Source organism: Bicyclus anynana, chromosome 26 (genome assembly GCF_947172395.1).
Source record: "Bicyclus anynana chromosome 26, ilBicAnyn1.1, whole genome shotgun sequence".
Taxonomy (NCBI): Eukaryota; Metazoa; Arthropoda; class Insecta; order Lepidoptera; family Nymphalidae; genus Bicyclus; species Bicyclus anynana.
The window spans coordinates 6,091,648-6,108,965 of NC_069108.1; the positions used below are offsets into that span (position 1 = coordinate 6,091,648).

The window sequence follows — 17,318 nt, forward strand, 5'->3', positions numbered from 1 at the left end:
AGGCTAATACGTAGTATTAATCTGTGGCTATGGCTAATGTCAATGTCACTTTATGAAATGAAAATAACCTTCTTTATTTTTGAAATCTGAATTTGAAGTTGGAATTTTTGTACTCAATTATTTTCAAGGTCTGCATAAATAATAATGAACGAAATAAAATTCAATTATCAATAGGTTAAAAATGGAGGAAAACACGACTGAAGCTCCTATAATTACGACAAAGCGTTCGCTTAATTCGAGGATATTTTACGGGTGTATTATACTGTTGCTTGGTAAGTTGTTTTTAACTGTTTTAATTAAAAAATATCACGAGTATGTATTATGCATAATAGTGATAGTTAGTCCGGTTTTAAAAAGTGTTGTCAAAGTTAAAAATCGTGGCATGTTTACTGGTCTAGACTCTGAGAAGTAAGTCTCAGTAGAACTTACTCATCTTCTTCGTGATGAAGCGGCTCTGCAGGTCTTCACGAGGTGCCTGTGTGTGGAGACTAGTGGTAGTTAGTCCAGTCTTAAATAGTGTTGTCAAAGTTAAAAATCGTAGTATGTTTACTGGTTTAGACTCTAAGAAGTAAGTCTCAGTAGAACTTACTCTTTTTCTTCTTCGTGGTGTAGCGGCTCTGCAGGTCGTTGACCGCTGAGATCGCCACTGACTACATTTCTCCTCCGGGTTTACTATGAAATGCCATAGGTGGAGGTTGCGTTTATGTCTTGGAGCTGGGCAATTGCATAAAATGTGCATAGGTGTTTCCTCTGCCTCTAGACACGAGTCTGCACAGATCTGTGTCCCGGAGTTTAAGATTAAACGTGTGTCTATTGAGTTCACAGTGTACGATTACTCACTTTTGTTTTATAAATTTTCACGACCACTCTAGCACAGTTGGTAGTGCTGAAACCGTGTTCAGGTCTGTTTAAGATTTCAGGTTCAGGTCTGATCTAGTGCTGGCTGGGTTGGAATGTCATGTAGAAACCGAAAGATGTGTGGATTTTTAGTTAAATTATAATAAGCTTTATAACAAGCTTTATTTTTCCCATTTAGATAGTACTTAACAATATCTTAAAACTATTCTAACTAATCTATATATTTATCTAAATAATTAATTTATGTACTAGTTAATAATGGGCCCCTTTGGGTATAAGCCTCCTCCATCTTTTTCCATTTGTCCCTTTCTTTTGTGAGTTCCATCCAACCTTGGCCAGCCACTGCTGTAATGTCGTCTACCCACCTTCCTATAGGCCTTCCTACTTTCCTTTTACCAAGTGGACCTTTCCAGTAGGTAATTTTCTTAGTTTAGTTAAGTTAGCCTGGTTTAATTCTAGACTGAATCATCACATACCACCAGGTGTGATTCTTGTCAAGGGCTGACTTGTAAAGAAAAAAAAACTTGTTGTTTAATAATAAAAAGTAATAGTTCTACATTCTAAATTTCATTGAGACACTTACTGGAGAGATTTCAACACAATAAAAAGACATTTTGTGGGCCCATTGTTCGCCTAAAGGGTATGCTGTGTATTTTTCATCTATGGAGTGCATTCGAGAATGCCTGTGTAAAACTAAAATGACTGTTAAATAGCATAACCTATTTTATAAAGTAGGTTAATTAAAATGTAAACTGACACAGACAGACTGGCCTTGTGATACTGTTACTTGATAGCCAAATTACTTACTACTAGTACTAGTACTTGAAATTTGATCAAAGATATGATATTTGTATGAATAAGACACATGGGAACATGTGTTATATAGTTAATCTATTCTGTGAAGTCTGTATGGCTTTAGATTATAATATGATAGAGTACAGAGAGCTTTGATAGCCCAGTGGATATGAGCTCTGTCTCTGATTCCGGAGGGCATAGATTCCAATTGGATCTGGAGCATGCACCTGCAAGTTTCAGTTAAATATCACGAGTCTCAAACGGTGAAGGAAAAACATTGTGAAGTCTGCCAATCCGCATTGGTCTATTGGCCTAACCACTCTCATTCTTAGAGGAGACTTGAGTTCAGCAGAGAGCTGATCTGAATATGGGTTGATAAGAAGGAAGGGTCAGAGAAAGTGACTTTGTTTTACACTATGTAGTAATATGACAAATAGTTATAAAGTTAACAGACCTATACAAGATTTTTAAAGATAATTTACATTAAAAAATGTATATTTCTTTTCAGCTATAGCTTTGGGGAGCATCCACTATGTATATGTCTCACAGCTGTTTGAGAACGACCGGAACTTCTCACATCTGTCGGATTTGGAGAGAGAAATGTCTCTACGGACAGAAATGGGCTTCTACTATTCGTACTATAAGACAATAGTACAAGAAAAACCGTATATAGCTGGAATATATAAACTTTTTTATGATAAATTAGTTGAATATCCAAAAGAGGTGAATGCTTTCAATAGATTCAACATACATCCAGAGGTAAGTTAAATTTTTTTGTAGTATTCAACTGTCTTAGCACTAGCTGACGCCGCTTGGTTTCACCCGATTGGTTCTCGTTCCCGTAGGAATACGGGGATAATACATAGCCTATAGCCTTCCTCGATAAATGGGCTATCTAACACTGAAAGAATTTTTCAAATCTGACCAGTAGTTACTGAGATTAGTGCGTTCAATCAAACAAACAAACTCTTCAGCTTTATATATTAGTGTGTACCAAGTTAATGTGTTAAGTGCATTTTAAGAAATTAAATATCACGTGTCTCAATCGGTGAAGGAAAACATCGTGAGGAAACCTGCATACCAGAGAATTATCTTAATTCTCTGCGTGTGTGAAGTCTGCCAATCCGCATTGGGCCAGCGTGGTGGACTATGGCTATTAGTCCACCACGCTGGCCCAATCCCCCCCCTCATTCCCACCCCCCCTCATTAGTCCACCACGCTGGCCCAATACCCCTCTCATTCTGAGAGGAGACTCGAGCTCAGCAGTGAGCCGAATATGGGTTGATGACGTGTACCAAGTATTTTTATTGGCTGTTTGAACACTTTTACTGAAAAAAATATTTATGGAATTAATGTGTGTTCTAAAAATTCTGAAAATTATTTTCTCAACAGCGATTTGTATCTTCTATCCGTAAAAAATACTATCAACCTGCTTATAAATTGTAAATAATAAAGGACCATTTTGGGACATGTCCTTTCACTAAATCATTTAGATATTTTGTTTAATCAATAAAACAAAAATATTTCAGGTGTTAATTGGTTCGGTATACAGATATTTTGAGCAGTGGCTAACCACTAACCACAAAGAGTGTCACATGGTGGACAGGGGGGAGGGTCGCACCCCAGTGAAGAGCTGTGTGGGGGTTGGCGTGCCGGTGATATTCTATTTGGAAGCTATCTGGGGCTTGGCTGGAGTCACCGTTGCGGCTCTGTTCTTACATGCCACTGTACTTAGGTAAGTGCTACACAAATCAAGGTTATTATTTCTGAATGTAGTGTAAATGGAAAACCGCGTGCCGTTAGTGGAACACAGCGTGCCATAAGTGGAACACAATGTGCCATAAATGGAACACTGCCTGCTATAAGTGGAACACTGCGTGCTATAAGTAGAACATAGCGTGCTATAAGTGGAACACAGCGTGTCATAAGTGGAATAGAGCGTGCCATAAATGGAACACAACGTGCCATAAGTGGAACACAGCGTGCCATTAGTGGAACAGTGTGTCATAAATGGAACAGAGCGTGCCATAAGTGGAACAGAGCGTGCTATAAATGGAACACGGCGCGCCATAAGTGGAACACAGTGTGTCCGTCATAATAGTATATGCGAATTTGATATTGATTTTGACGTGATTGTCACAATATAACACTACCCTGAATTATCTTTTGACAACTTGTCAGACGACGTCAAATTCTGCAAAAAGACCTTGCGTCACAGCACCGGATATTGTATTGCCTTGCCTTCTACTTCTAATTTTATAGAGTTCAAGCATAAGTTGTTTTCTTTATTGAGGGAATGTGACGGATGCTAGGAAGGCGTCTATTACTTCCTCTGTCTTATTCTTATTGTCCTTCTAAATACTTTGTATAACCTGGGGCTAGTGGTGTCTTATGTCAGCTATGAAATATTATTATATATATAGGTATTATACATATACTACACAGATATAAACAATAATAGGCAGATAGAGTACACTGAACACGACGGTGTCGTAGCCGCCGATAGAAAAGACAAAGACTGCAGTGGACAGTTGAAAGTGCTGATGATGATGAAGTCCATCATTCATGTTTCCAGCACCAGCATCCTGGGCGGCGCGCTGGCAGTGCTGCAGTACTTCGCCAACCACGCGGAGTGCACGCGCGTGCAGTGGGCGCCCAACGAGCGCGAGAACTTCGCGCTGCCCTTCCTCCTGCTGCAGGGATGGCTGCAGACGCTGCAGCTGCGCGCGCGCCGGACCGCCTTCCATCTGCAGGTATCGCACCATGCCCAACTGCCTTCCATCTGCACTTATGGCATACTGTGTCCCATTTATGGCACACTGTATTCCACTTATGGAAGTTGTGTTCCACTAATGGCACGCACAACTGCCTTCCATCTGCACTTATGGCATACTGTGTCCCATTTATAGCACACTGTATTCCACTTATGGAACGTTGTGTTCCACTAATAGCACGCACAGCTGCCTTCCATCTGCGTTTATCGCATACTGTGTCCCATTTATGGCACACTGTATTCCAATTATGGAACGCTGTGTTCCACTAATGGCACGCACAACTGCCTTTCATCTGCATTTATCGCATACTGTGTCCCATTTATGGCACACTGTATTCCACTTATGGAACATTGTGTTCCACTAATGGCACGCACAACTGCCTTTCATCTGCATTTATCGCATACTGTGTCCCATTTATGGCACACTGTATTCCAATTATGGAACGCTGTGTTCCACTAATGGCACGCACAACTGCGTTTGCAAGCACAACAAAATTAGTTTGATTTAACAATTTATATATAACAAATAAAAATAAAAACAATATTAATTTTGTGTAGTACATGGAATGAGGGAATATATCGATATTAATTAATAAAAGTTAAGGATTTCTTATAGAACTTCATTTTTGTCAAATGCTCCGTTTGTAAGGGATTTGTTATAGTGACGTCATGAAACAGTTAAAATATACACTGTCATGGCCGACAGGCCGGTTTTGGTTTTTTTTTTTAAATTTAGTATAATGATAATGAACAATATATTATTATTATCAATTTAAATGATATTTTTTTCTTTGTTTCAGCTACCAATATTGCTCTTAAATTCCATCAGCCTTTTATTCTGGCAATTCACACCGTTCATATTCCTCACACAAACAGCCATTTTCTTCGTAATGGAACAATTGAAAATCATCGATGCAAAGTTTCTCTTCGTATTCATACACAACCATTTCTGTAGCCTCCACTCGGCAGCCATTTTGTTACAAGGGAACGACATGCTAAAATCGTCCTTACACACTTGCTACTTCTTCGTTATAACTGTATACTGTTTGATTGGGAGTTACACACGCATTAAGGTTGAGAATCGTGTGAACTTTTACACGGAGAGCTTTTTGGTCGTTCTCAGACTATGTATTACAATACTCGCAGCTTTTTACTTGAGAAACGTTTTTGGGGACACCAATGAGTTGCAGGATGCTCATGTGTGGGATATATTGTATTCGAAGTTCACAGATTATAAAAGTTTTCATACGTTGATATATACTTGCTCTGAGGTGTTTGATTTTTTACCTGTGTCTTCGATAGTTAATATGTCAAAGACATTGCTTGTACCTTTTGTGGTGATAGTTTTTTTTAATGTTATAAATTTTTGGATGGACGATGCTTACAACCGTTGTGAGAAGGAGGTAATGAATATTGTCAGTAAAAAGGAAAAAGATGATGAAGACAGCGGCATAGAGAACACAGAAGCTGTCAGAGATGATAAGAAAAAGAGCATAGAGAATGTAGACGTCTTCGTGTTGTATATGAGAAGTTTGAAAATAGAACCGGCGTTGTTCTATAATCTGTGCCAAATGGTTGTCTATGGTGTGATGGCCGCTCTCGTCATGAGATTGAAGCTGTTGTTTTCGACGCAAATGTGTATTGTTTCTTCGCTTGTTATGACTAGTCGTTTTCATATGTGAGTTATTATTATTTTATACTTTTATTATATTATAGTAACACTAGCGGTCAAGCTTCGCTTTGACTAAAGTACGCTTATTCCCTACCCTACCCTACCCTACCCATACCCTACCTCTATCCTACCCTTACCCTATCCTACCCCTACCCTACCTCTATCCTACCCCTATCCTACCCCTACCCTACCTCTATCCTACGCCTACCGTACCCTACCCCTACCCCTACCCTACCTCTATCTTACCCCTACCCTACCCTAACCCTACCCTTCCTCTATACTAAGCCTACCCTACGCCTACCCTACCTCTATCCTACCCCTATCCTACTCCTACCCCAGGTACCTCTATCCTACTCATACCTTACCGCTATCCTACCCCTACCCTATCTCTATCCTACCCCTACCCTACCTCTATCCTACCCCTACCCTACCCTAACCCTAAATTACCTCTATCCTACGCCTACCCTACCCTACCCCTATCCTACCTCTATCTTACCGCTACCCTACCCTAACCCTACCTTACCTCTATACTACGCTTACCCTACCCTAACCCTACACTACCCCTACCCTACCTCTATCTCTGTGCAACGATTTTTAGCTTCCTACCTTGAAAACTGCGAAAAGAATTCAAATTCATCTGGATTTTCAAAAAATAAATATGATGCAAAGTTTTTTTGTAAGTCACAAACAGTCTGCATTTTTTTCCATTATTATTTACAAGTTAGCCCTTGACTACAATCTCACCTGATGGTAAGTGATAATGTAATCTAAGATGGAAGCGGGCTAACTTGTTAGGAGGAGGATCAAAATACACACCCCTTTCGGTTTCTACACAACATCGTACTGGAACGCTAAATCGCTTGGCGGTACGTCTTTGTCGGTAGGGTGGTAACTAGCCTCGGCCAAAGCCTCCCACCAGCCAGACCTGGACCAATTAAGAAAACTTCAAACGGCCCAGCCGGAGATCGAACCCAGGCCACGGAGGCCGTCCAGAATGTATTGATTGATATAATATATTAACGTTTTTCAGAGTTCCAAAATGTATATCGAAATACATAAACGTTCTGTGGGTGTACGCGATAGTCATTGTACCGATTCTGATGCAACTCGCGGAAAATGTTAAGCAAGAAATGTCGCATGTTGGTAAGTATCTATACTAATCACAGAATAAACATGATCCAGAATGAGCCTTTAAAACCAGCGTAGTGAAGCCGGTGAAACTCATATGTGATATTTAGTTTCTTAACAGTTCACTGTGGGACGAGGTCAATTGACCTCGTAGGTAACTATCACGTCTTCAAGAGGTACGAGGTCGATTGACCCCGTATCGCATCACTGATTGTTTTAGTACGAGGTCACGTGCATGCCCCGGACCGGATTCGAACCCACACCCTCCGGAATCGGAGGCAAAGGTCATATCCACTGGGCTATCACGGCTCTCAATGATGTTCACTTATGAATTTCAGGTGAATTCAGCGACTTCCCTCAAGAGGAATTGTTGGAGTGGATCTCCAAGGAGTCAGCGGTGGGCGCGTTCGCGGGTTCGATGCCCGTGCTGGCCACTGTCCTGCTGACCACGCGCCGGCCCGTGGTCGCGCACCCCCACTACGAGCACGACGACGCGAGGTGAGAATTCAGCGGTGGCTAGTTACCACCCTACCGGCAAAGACGTACCGCCAAGCGATTTAGCGTTCCGGTACGATGCCGTGTAGAAACCGAAAGGAGTGTGGATTTTCATCCTCCTCCTAACAAGTTAGCCCGCTTCCATCTTAGACTGCATCATCACTTACCATCAGGTGAGATTGTAGTCAAGGGCTAACTTGTAAAGAATAAAAAAAAATACTCTATAGTCCACAACACTGAAGTTTTATTAAAAAAAAGAATCCGACGAATTTAAAACTTTCTCCTTTTTAGTCTGTTAAAAATTTTAAAACAGCGCCATCTGTGAGTTGCAGGCGTAACTGCGTAGTATCAAAGGTTTTGTTTCAAAGTTCTGTACAGCGCCATCTATTGGTAGTTTAAAATAACAAACAGTGTTGCTTTATGCCTGTAGATGGCAGCACGCATCGCCCGTTTTAATAGGGCAGTTGACTCATATCAAAGGAGATCATTCATTTCCAGTTGTGGGTTCGATTCCCACAACTGGAAAATATTTGTGTGATGAGCATGGGTGTTTCCAGTGTCTGTGTATATTTATACATTATATAAGTATTTATATGTAGTATATAAATGTATATTAATATTGTAATATCAAATATCTTAGCACCCATAACACAAGCTACTCTGTATGCTTACTTTGGGGCTAGATGGTGATGTGTGTTGTTTAAGTATATTTATTTATTTATTTATTATTTATTTATTTATTTTGGGCCCTTTTTGAAGGTGCCGGCCAACGAAAAAAAAATGGCACGAATCGTTAGAACTAATCATTTGAATTAATAGCTAATATTATTAATATAATTACACGAAATTAATATTGTTTATATTAAAGGAGATCATTCACGCTCTATACATTTCTGGGCTCTTTTTTAAAAATGCCGGCCAACAAAATAAAAATGGCACGACTCGTTAGAATTAGCCATTTGGTTGGAGCAATAGCTAATATGGCTTAAAAGTTGTCAGGTGGCTCTGAACCAAGTTATACAGGTTCGATGATTCCTCATGTAGGTTATATTATATACAAACTTGTTTACTAAAAATTTTACAATTTCCTTATACTGCAATAATAAAAATAACACTAATAAAATAAATAATTATCATATTAAATTAATACATACATATTCATGCATTAAATACTGTTTTTAGTTATTACTTTTTAACCGACTTCCAAAAAGGAGGAGGTTCTACGTTCGGCTGTATGTATGTTTTTTTTTTTTTATGTAGTATCCAGCGATAATTCCGTCAATTATGGACCGATTTTGAAAATTCTTTTTTTGTTTTGTAGGGTTTACTTCCAGGGTGGTCCCATTTTTTTCAATATAATGAGTAGTGTCGATTAAAAACCCGGCCACCATTCATGCCACATGAATTTGTACGAAAAAAGCATGCATGTGCTTTTAAATGTAACAATTGCTGAATTTGGTTGGGTGACAGTTATAAGACACGTATACATTACTTTCTCAGCCATGCTTCGTAAGATTTAGGAGTCAAGTGGTCAAAACCGTATTGTTGCAGACAGCGCGCGTATGCCGTGTACAAGGTTTACGGCAAGTTCTCGTCTCAGCACTACTACCAAGAGATGACGCGCCTCAAGGCCACGCACCTCATCCTGGAGCCCAAGTACTGCTACGGCAAGAGCGGGTGAGTTCACAAGTACTGCTACGGCAAAAGTGGGTGAGTTCACAAGTACTGCTACGGCAAGAGCGGGTGAGTTCACAAGTACTGCTACGGCAAGAGCGGGTGAGTTCACAAGTACTGCTACGGCAAGAGCGGGTGAGTTCACAAGTACTGCTACGGCAAGAGCGGGTGAGTTCACAAGTACTGCTACGGCAGGAGCGGGTGAGTTCACAAGTACTGCTACGGCAAGAGCGGGTGAGTTTACGGATTAGCCACAGATTAATCAATAATAGGCAGATGGAGCGTACGGAACACGACGGTGTCGTAGCCACTCGAAATACAAAATTCAAAAACGAATACATACTTGAGTCAATACGACACGAAGTGTCGCATCAGTAATTTTCAATATTATTCAAGAAAAATGGAATTTTTTTAATATTTTAAAAATTGATTACAAAACTAAAAAAATGAGATGAAGTATTTTTTTTTTTATTGATATTAGTAATTGTTGTTAGTGTTCAATTTTGACATATAAATTATGAAAAAAGTTTGTATGTTTGCGAATGTCAAGGAGACGCGTGACATTTGTTTTTTTACCGGTTTCACCGGCTTTCTTTACTCTGTGGGATTAGCCTAAAAGCCAACGATATTCTATATGTTACGTGTTTACATAATCACAGCAAAAAGAAATTGAAAAAGGAGAGTATTAGCTAACTATCAAAGGATATACTATGCACAAAAATTAAGGGAGCAGAAAAAAAATCCAAATTTTTGGGGGATTTTCAACAGGTTGTAACTTATACAAAAATGGTCGTACAGCAAAAAAATAAAAAGCAAATTGTAGCTCTAAGTGTTTAGTTTTTGGATCTGAGTTTGAAAATTTATTTTTGAAAATATTTTTCGAGTAATCATAAGAAAACCACCGAAAAAAAATTTTCGAAATTTTTTTGGGTTTTTTTTTAATCTACGGACGTGGAAAAAATTTTTTCGACTCAACCTCCATATGGACCTGATAGCTTGTTTATTCAGATTTAATTTCGTTTTTTTTAAATCTCGATACGAGCATTTCTCGCTGAGATATCGATGTTTGAATGGAAAAAGATCATTTTGTCTTTGATTACCAATATCTCAGCAACCAATAATCACACAGAAATTTTGAGGTTGGTTTTAAAAATTTGAATAAATTCTCTACAAGGATTGGCAATTGAATTTTGAAAAAAATATTTTTTTTCAATCATTACATGAATTTGAAAAAGCATCCAAAAAAGGGCTTTTTGTCGTTTTTTGGAAAATCAAGCGCCCAATCAAAAATATTGCGGAAACTACTGACGTTAAGTGTGCCTTTTACTGTTCAATATACCCACAAAAACCCTACAAAGTTTCAATTCAATCCAGCCAACCGTTTTTTTTTCCCACTTGATCGAATTTTTTAAAAAATTAAAGGAGCAAGAATTTCGCTCTGAAAATGTCATAATTTTTTTTTTCTTTAATTTTTCAAGTCACTAAGAATTGAGAGAAAAATTAAAAAAAAAAAATTTTTTCATTTTTGATAAAAATTATGACATTTTCAGAGCGAAATTCTTAATTTTCGTAATCAAAGACAAAATGAACTTTTTCCATTCAAACATCGATATCTCAGCGAGAAATGCTCGTATCGAGATTTAAAAAAAACGAAATTAAATCTGAATAAACAAGCTATCAGGTCCATATGGAGGTTGAGTCGAAAAAATTTTTTCCACGTCCGTAGATTAAAAAAAAAACCCAAAAAAATTTCGAAAATTTTTTTTTCGGTGGTTTTCTTATGATTACTCGAAAAATATTTTCAAAAATAAATTTTCAAACTCAGATCCAAAAACTAAACACTTAGAGCTACAATTTGCTTTTTATTTTTTTGCTGTACGACCATTTTTGTATAAGTTACAACCTGTTGAAAATCCCCCAAAAATTTGGATTTTTTTTTCTGCTCCCTTAATTTTTGTGCATAGTATATTAACCCTACACACATCGTTCACAAGTTCGTGACTTCACTCAAGGTCATTCTCCGCCATTCTAGGCTTTTATTTTGGTTACAGTTTGATTTGTTAATTAAGTTGTCCTGACAAGTGTTGTGAATCATAACCTTTGTTCGACATTTTTTTTTTATTTAATCCCCTTGTGAAGCTTCTGCTAAAAATATAGATTTTATGAATAGGTATTTTCTTTTTATAGAATTCGTAGTTTTAACGTTTTTTTTTCTAGTAAGGGGTGCTCGTTCGAGTACATATGGGACGTAGAGGTGCCGGCGCTGAAATCGAACCCCAAACTGTGCCACGTGCTGCTCACTGAGCCGGTGGAGCACTTCTACCCCGTGTTCAAGAACGAGCACTACACCGTCTTCAGGATATACGACGTCGGCGTGCAGTGAGTGATCCCTTTACACCATTGATCCCCTACCTCCCCTTCACATCTAATTTTCCTCATCCTTCTCCTTGATTTCGTAATACGTTCATGTCACGCTCTAGTAAATGAATACTGTTCCGCTACATTGATCCCCTACCTCCCCTATACATCCAATCCACCACATCCTGCCCATTTGATATTCTCATATATTCTCCCGTCACAATAATAAATATCTACTGTAGTAAATGTCTGTACTGTAGTCACTAGTAAATGTGTACATTGATCCCCTACCTCCCCTTTACATCCAGTTCACCTCATTCTCCCTCTTGATATTCAAATACAATCTCCCGTTACGCTTTAGTAAACACCCTACTGTTCCACCACATTGATCCCCTACCTCCCATTTACATCCAATTCACCTCATTCTCCCTCTTGATATTCAAATACAATCTCCCGTTACGCTTTAGTAAACGCCCTACTGTTCATTGATTTGACATTGATACCCTACCTCCCCTTTACGTCCAATTCACCTCATACTTCCCCCTTGATATTCTAATACGTTATCCCGTCACAGTCTAGTAAATACCTACTGTTCCATTACATTCATGCCCTATCTCCCCATTACATTCAATTCACCTCATTCTCCCCTTTGATATTCTAATGCGTTATCCCGTCAGTCTACTAAATGCCTAATGTTTCACTACATTGATTCTCTACCTCCCTTTTACGTCCAATTCACTTCATCCTCCCCTCGATATTCTAATACGTTATCCCGTCGCAGTCTAGTTAATACCTAGTGTCCCACTACATTCATCCCCTACCTCCCCTTCATATCCAATTCTACTCACCCTGCCCCTTGATATTCTAATATTATAATCTCCCGTTACGCTCCAGTCTTTCGCATATTTTGTCCCCTGCCTCCCCCGTAACACTGTCCATACAATTTACCTCGAACTAGTTAATTCCGCCACATACGCTATATTCCCCTTCATCCCCTTTACTTTCAATTTACCTCACCTCCCCTATCACACTAGTAAAGTCCTTTTTTTATTCTTTACAAGTTAGCCCTTGACTACAAACTCACCTGATGGTAAGTGATGATTCGGTTTCTACACGACATCGTACTGGAACGCTAAATCGCTTTGCGTTATCTTTGTCGTTAGATTGGTAACTAGCGAACACACACGGCCGAAGCCTCCCACCAGCCAGACATGGACCAATTAAGAAAACCTCAATCGGTCCAGCCAGGGATCGAACCCAGGTCCTCCGACATACCACTGCGCCACGGAGGTTATCAAAATCCCCTTCCTCCCCTTCACTTTAATGAACCTCACGTTTCCCGGGATCCCTTCCTACTCATTCATACTTTACTAACCCCGTTTTACTCTGTTGTTACTAACCCCTCTCTCCCCTTTTATATATATTTATTTTATTTTATTTATTATTTTTTCTTTCCAGATACATGCCTCGAACTTTCTCCACGTGACGTTTGTAGTTTCCAAAAAAAAACAAAAGACTGATGAATATGTATTTTTTTTTTATTTTACACTTTACCATTCCGCTGCGTAGGTGCCTTCGGTTGCGCCTGGAGTCATTGATTATTCTCTGATATTTCCAAAGGGTTACCTCGTGGAGAATCATCACTATTTTCATAGTTATTAAAGGCCATATAAATAGGATAAAATATAGTCTATGACACTCGCAAATAACATGGCTTTCTGGTGGTGAAATTTTGAAAATTTGAACAAGGGTTTGTGGAGCCGAAAGTTTGAGAATCCACCATGCTGCTACAGTGTGGATTGGCGGGGTTAGATAGATAATGACGATAAATTATGGATGGATTCCAAATGACATTAGTTATTATAGGAAAAAATATACAGGATGCTCGGGAGTATTTCCCATAACTTCAAGGTGTTGCCACTTATAGGAGCCAAACTACAAAACTAATATATTTTCAACTAAAAAAATAAAAGCCTATTTAAGATTTCATACAAAGTAATTCAAATAATTCCGACTATTCGTATAACACATGCCTTTTTTTTTATTTTATTTTTTATTTTTTTACAAGTTAGCCCTTGACTACAATCTCACCTGATGGTAAGTGATGATGCAGTCTAAGATGGAAGCCTTTATCTATCCTTGCATTTTAAAATACGTCAAAGAAGATGGTCCATTTTAGGTCCACTCTTGTACCCCATCATTAAAATTTTAAAAATACAAGGATTTTATTAAAATCTAAATAAGTGAATAAATCTAACGTAATGAAAAGAAATAAATAAAATTAAAACCCAAGTTTTTGAATTATATCAAGATGGCGTCCTTAGAGCAACTATGACATGACTTGACAGCAAACGTCAAATCGATAACTGCATTGAAAACGTCATAAATTCGCCATTATTACCCATATTAGTGTTGCATTTCTTGGGAGATAATGAATATTATTTCGAAAAATTTAAGTAAATTCGTAGATTTGTATAATAAAAAATAGTCAAAAAATATTTTCTTTTATTTCCGCCAGGGTACAATGACTGATTCTGGGTTCCATACAATTTTGGACCATCTTCTTTATAAGGATTAAGGGTACATTTTAAGATCTTTTTACAAAAGAAATATTATTTACTCCGAAAATATTAATTTATATAACCCCATAGTAGGGATGATGACAGTTTTTTTAAATTGTATATAAATTAAGAGTATGCTAATAGTAAAGCAATTTTGTAAAAGTAACAGGATATCTGCGATCATTACTTTCGGAGCTACAGGGATTTAAAGGATCCCTGAAAAACGCCCCATACAAAATGGTACGAACTAATGACGTCGTAGGTAATGTAATGATCGTTAGATTTGTATGCGCGTACAGACAAAATTACTAATATCTTTGTTATTTGTGCGTTTATGTTTATAGTTCATATATTAAAAAATGTCACATTTAATGTAAGGAAGCTAAAACTGTATGAATTTTCATCTAATTACGATAAAAGATTTTTAATAGATTTTAAAATTTTATAATCTCATTTATTTTGCAAATATCCAGACAATCTTTGCTTTTTATATATAAATTAGTTAACATTGACCTTATTTACCGAATGTTTCATAAAAATTAATATATTCAAACCTAGTCATCATGCCCATTATGGACCATCTCCTTTATAAGGATTAAGGGACACATTTTAAGATCTTTTTACAAAAGAAATATATATTATTTACTCCGAAAATATTAATTTTAGAACATATGTTATATTTAATTAATTTTTCGGTAAAGGTGAACATTTTTAATAATTTTTTCGGTAAAAAATATATAACCCCATAGTTATGGGGAATACTCCCCAGCACCCTGTATAAGTAGTATCGGATCGCAATTTTTTCAACAAAGTATTAATTAGTTGTGATTATTATTAATTATTGTGTTATTACTCGACCACGGCGAAGCAGACAGCGGGTACTGAGTTTCAATGTATTTATATGATTATTGTACATACATTTGTTAGGCTTAATAAAGATTTAAAGTTTGTATGACTACAAAAGTTATTTGTTTTGTTTTATTAATTTCCTTCCTCAGTGCTTGAAGACAAAAGTCTTCGAACAGTGCGTGTTGCCAATTAGCTATGGTTCCGAGACTTGGTTGCTAACTATGTCAAAAGTCAAAAGTCAAAATTCATTTATTTCAAAATAGTCTTAGTTTACAAGCTCTTTCGAAACGTCAGTTATTAAACTTAAGATAATGGTGATAATAATCATTCGAAAACTTAAAATTAAATTTACGAGGGTTCCAAACGTGCCTTGGTCCGAGAAGAGCACGTTTTGACGGCCTCCGTGGCGCAGTGGTATGCGCGGTGGATTTACAAGACGGAGGTCCTGGGTTCGATCCCCGGCTGGGCAGATTGAGATTTTCTTAATTTGTCCAGGTCTGGCTGGTGGGAGGCTTCGGCCGTGGCTAGTTACCACCCTACCGGCAAAGACGTACCGCCAAGCGATTTAGCGTTCCGGTACGATGCCGTGTAGAAGCCGAAAGGGGTGTGGATTTTCATCCTCCTCCTAACAAGTTAGCCCGCTTCCATCTTAGACTGCATCATCACTTACCATCAGGTGAGATTGTAGTCAAGGGCTAACTTGTAACGAATAAAAAAAAAAAAAAAGAGCCCACAACAAACTCAGCCAAGGTTTATTTTTTTTATTTATCACCATTTTACAAACTTATTTAAAACTAAGCACACAGTCGTATAATACAGTTTAACAACAAGCTTTTTATAATTTCAATACTCATTAACACTATAATAAGACTATTAAAAGCTTGCGTTTAATAAACACTTTGAATGGGTCTATATGGGTCTCATAAGGCTCAGAGTCACACAGCGGGCGATGGAACGAGCTATGTTAGGAGTATCTCTGCGTGATCGAATCAGAAATGAGGAGATCCGCAGAAGAACCAATCACCGACATAGCTCAACGAGTTGCAAAACTGAAGAGTCGCGAAACATAGTTCGAAGAAATAGCCTCAATAGCTCAACGGTAAGAGCGGTCGGACTCATCACCGAGGGGTGGTGGTTCGATCCCCGCCCCGTTGGTTTATTGTCGTACCCACTCCTAGCACAGTCTTTCCCGACTAGTTGGAGGGGAATGGGAATATTGGTCATATTATAAAAAAAAAGATATGGCAAATATTCTTTTTAAAAAAAAAAAAAGAAAAAAAAAAAAAAAAAAAGAGCCCAAGGTGCTGGAATGGCGACCTCGCACTAGAAAGCGCAGTGTTGGTCGACCCCCCATTAGGTGGACTGACGACATCAAGCGAGTCGCAGGGATTCGCTGGATGCAGGCGGCTCAGTATCGTGATGTTTGGAAGTCCCTACAAAAGGCCTTTGTCCTGCAGTGGACGTCCATCGGCTGATATGATGATGATGATATCTATATATATAAAAATGAATTGCTGTTCGTTAGTCTCGCTAAAACTCGAGAACGGCTTAACGGATTTATCTTATCTTGGTCTTCAAATGTTTGTGGAGGTATAGGGAAGGTTTAAAAGGTGAGAAAAAATCAAATAATTTCCGGGAAAACCCTAAAAACTGCCCTTTTCTATTTCCCATACAAACGTTTAAGAGTCGAGCGATAGGGGTAGAGGTATAGAAGGGTAGAGTAGGGATAGAGAATAAGTGCACTTATGTCAAAACGAAGCTTGACCGGGTCCGCTAGTCCCTTTATAAAAATACTTCGGTATATTTAATAATGTAAGGGGAATACCTATTACTTAGGGTTCATTTACACGAGCGGTAACTCGACCGACGATTGCAGTCGGCGACGACATCGCTTGCCGCCGATATTTCATAACCGACTCTGACTATACTATTTCCTACAATACTAATTATTATAGTACGGTTGGCAACTGAAAAATGGTAGGTACCTACCATGTTTCTCAGGAAGTGGATTAAGGCCTCAGACCAATTATAGAAGGACCTGTATCACACTCATAGTCACAAGCAAAATTATCTGTCATTTTCTGAGGAAAACGAGCTTCGATTTGGTATATATCATATACTAAACTAGAAGTTTTTGCCCGTTTTTTACACCTCC

The 17,318-nt window shown here is 38.2% G+C and overlaps 1 protein-coding gene across 1 annotated transcript; it reads left to right on the plus strand.

Moving 5' to 3' along the window:
- Positions 1–39: 39 nt before the first annotated feature.
- On the plus strand, positions 40–15,281 carry LOC112053907 (probable C-mannosyltransferase DPY19L1). The gene is made up of 10 exons (XM_024093515.2): positions 40–272; positions 2,162–2,412; positions 3,183–3,388; positions 4,229–4,406; positions 5,227–6,104; positions 7,129–7,241; positions 7,565–7,724; positions 9,273–9,398; positions 11,613–11,774; positions 13,212–15,281. The coding sequence occupies exons 1-10, from the start codon at positions 182–184 to the stop codon at positions 13,237–13,239; spliced, it is 2,193 nt and encodes a 730-aa protein (XP_023949283.1). The 5' UTR covers positions 40–181; the 3' UTR covers positions 13,240–15,281.
- The last annotated feature ends 2,037 nt before the right edge of the window (positions 15,282–17,318 follow it).

Coding starts and splice junctions, on each gene's coding strand:
- LOC112053907 (XM_024093515.2), top strand. CDS start 182: ATGGAGGAAAACACGACTGAAGCTCCTATAATTACGACAAAGCGTTCG. Junction 3,389..4,228: donor TTACATGCCACTGTACTTAG/GTAAGTGCTACA, acceptor TCATGTTTCCAG/CACCAGCATCCTGGGCGGCG. Junction 11,775..13,211: donor ATATACGACGTCGGCGTGCA/GTGAGTGATCCC, acceptor TTTTCTTTCCAG/ATACATGCCTCGAACTTTCT.